The 1,867-nt window shown below is 37.0% G+C and overlaps 1 protein-coding gene across 1 annotated transcript; it reads left to right on the forward strand.

Annotated features, from left to right (window-relative positions):
- The first annotated feature begins 591 nt into the window (after positions 1 to 591).
- LOC116853409 lies at positions 592 to 1,646 on the forward strand. Its single transcript, XM_032834477.1, has 3 exons — positions 592 to 964; positions 1,039 to 1,144; positions 1,509 to 1,646. The coding sequence occupies exons 1-3, from the start codon at positions 627 to 629 to the stop codon at positions 1,644 to 1,646; spliced, it is 582 nt and encodes a 193-aa protein (XP_032690368.1). The 5' UTR covers positions 592 to 626.
- The last annotated feature ends 221 nt before the right edge of the window (positions 1,647 to 1,867 follow it).

Below are 1,867 nucleotides of genomic sequence, written 5' to 3' on the forward strand. Positions count from 1 at the left end.
GCATGTGATGTAGATGGGCAAATTTTTAGTAGATTGGGAGTAAGGGAGTAAGCGAAATAAATTATTTCCATTTCGTTTTACTCCTACTCCTTACTCTATCTTTTGTAGATCGGGCCTAATTTATGACGTCATTTCTATTAAGCGTAAAGGCTTTCCCGTCTCTAGCTATAACCTTAAGGCTCGTCTACAATACGTGGAGTAGGCGTAGAAGTAAGAGTAGGAGTAACTTTCTTGGCATAAGATGCTTACGCCGGTTCCGTCTACAACACAATAGAGTAAACCTTCCTTCCTTCAATATTTGGCTAGAGGCGTATCAGTGACTCATGCCCCAACGCCATTACTCAATAGAGTAAACCTGAGGCCTGTTCTTTGTAGCTGCACTGTTGAACTAATGCAATAAGTTAGAGTGAGAAAACGTATATTTGTCTCACTTCAATATATTGCACCAGGACTCTTATTCTTATAAATAGTTACGTATATGTAAGTTTTACTGCGCAGGTTTAATCACACCATAAAATAGCTGCGTAATGAAAATTACGTATACGCAAAAATTTCAAGAATAGGGACCCAGTTCAGCAGTGCAGCTACAAAGAACAGGCTTATAGAAATCACCGTCGGTGTTTCACATGGTACTGAAAATGGAGTTATATAAATTAATGTGGACAAGTATATTTGTTATTTTGTGTTGCAATCAATTACTATTGTGGCAACGACGAAGACGAAGAGGATATTATGGAAGAAGAAGGTGGTGGGTCCGTCCTATTAATCGACCGAGGAATGAACAAAGTTACGAAACAAATATTCTTAGAGAAATGGAGACACAAGATCATGAAGAATTTTTCCAAAATTTTCGTATGTGGCCAGAACATTTCGATTGGCTCCTTAACCAAGTACAGGATAAATTACAAAAACGAAGTAGGAGAGCTGCATTGGACCTGAAGCTGTGTTTGCAGGTGATACTTTTGTGAATATACAGAATCTGAAATTATTTTATGCTAAAACATAATATTGATTAACAGCATTAAGTTTTTTTTACAGATACTTGGCGCAAGGAGATTTTGTTATTAGTAAACATATAGAATTCCGCATAGGAAAATCGACAGCACATGCCATTATTCCAGAAACCTGCAGAGCAATTTGGGATGTATTGCAACCAATTTTTCTGCCACACATGAATGAACATTCATGGAAAACAGTGGAAGATAGATATATAGATAAATGGCAGTTTCCTAATTGCCTTAGTGCCATTGACGGCAAACATATTCATATCAAAGCCTCTCCTATGTCAGGATCTGGATTTTACAATTATAAAGGATTTTTTAATATAGTACTTCTAGGTGCTTGTAATGCATACTATAAGTTTACATGGATGGATATTGGACAATACAGTATGTACCCATAACAGTATATCTAATAATCAAAGTAGTTGTATTGCATGTGAGTGTACAGTCTTGTAATATTTTTGTTCACAGGCTCAATAAGTGATGGTGGTGTATGGAATAATACAGATTTCAAATAAGCTCTGGAAGAAGGAACAGCTAATTTGCCACCACATATTCCACTCCCTGGTGCATCTGATCTGTTTCCTTACGTTTTTGTTGCGGATGAAGCATTCCCACTATCAACATAATAAGGCCATTTCCTAGGAGAAATGTGAAAATGACAGATGCTGAACGTATCTTCAACTATCGATTATCAAGAGCCAGGAGGACAATAGAGAACACGTTTGGCATTCTGGCAGCAAAATGGCAGATTTTGAGTTCACGTATAAACTGTTCTCCAAAATATGCTGAGCAAATTATTAAAGCTCTGGTATGTCTACATAATTTCATGATGACTTGTGGACATGCTGAATATTGCCCCTCTA

Source organism: Odontomachus brunneus, unplaced genomic scaffold, assembly GCF_010583005.1.
Source record: "Odontomachus brunneus isolate Ranch 3 - 2012 unplaced genomic scaffold, Obru_v1 Obru_scaffold_318, whole genome shotgun sequence".
Taxonomy (NCBI): Eukaryota; Metazoa; Arthropoda; class Insecta; order Hymenoptera; family Formicidae; genus Odontomachus; species Odontomachus brunneus.

What these genes read in the sequence shown, in the direction of transcription:
- LOC116853409 (XM_032834477.1), top strand. Translation starts at nt 627, where the DNA reads ATGGTACTGAAAATGGAGTTATATAAATTAATGTGGACAAGTATATTT. An exon ending in TGTTTGCAGGTGATACTTTT is followed by an intron (nt 965 to 1,038) that starts GTGAATATACAG and finishes TTTTTTTTACAG; the next exon opens with ATACTTGGCGCAAGGAGATT. An exon ending in CCTGCAGAGCAATTTGGGAT is followed by an intron (nt 1,145 to 1,508) that starts GTATTGCAACCA and finishes GGAATAATACAG; the next exon opens with ATTTCAAATAAGCTCTGGAA.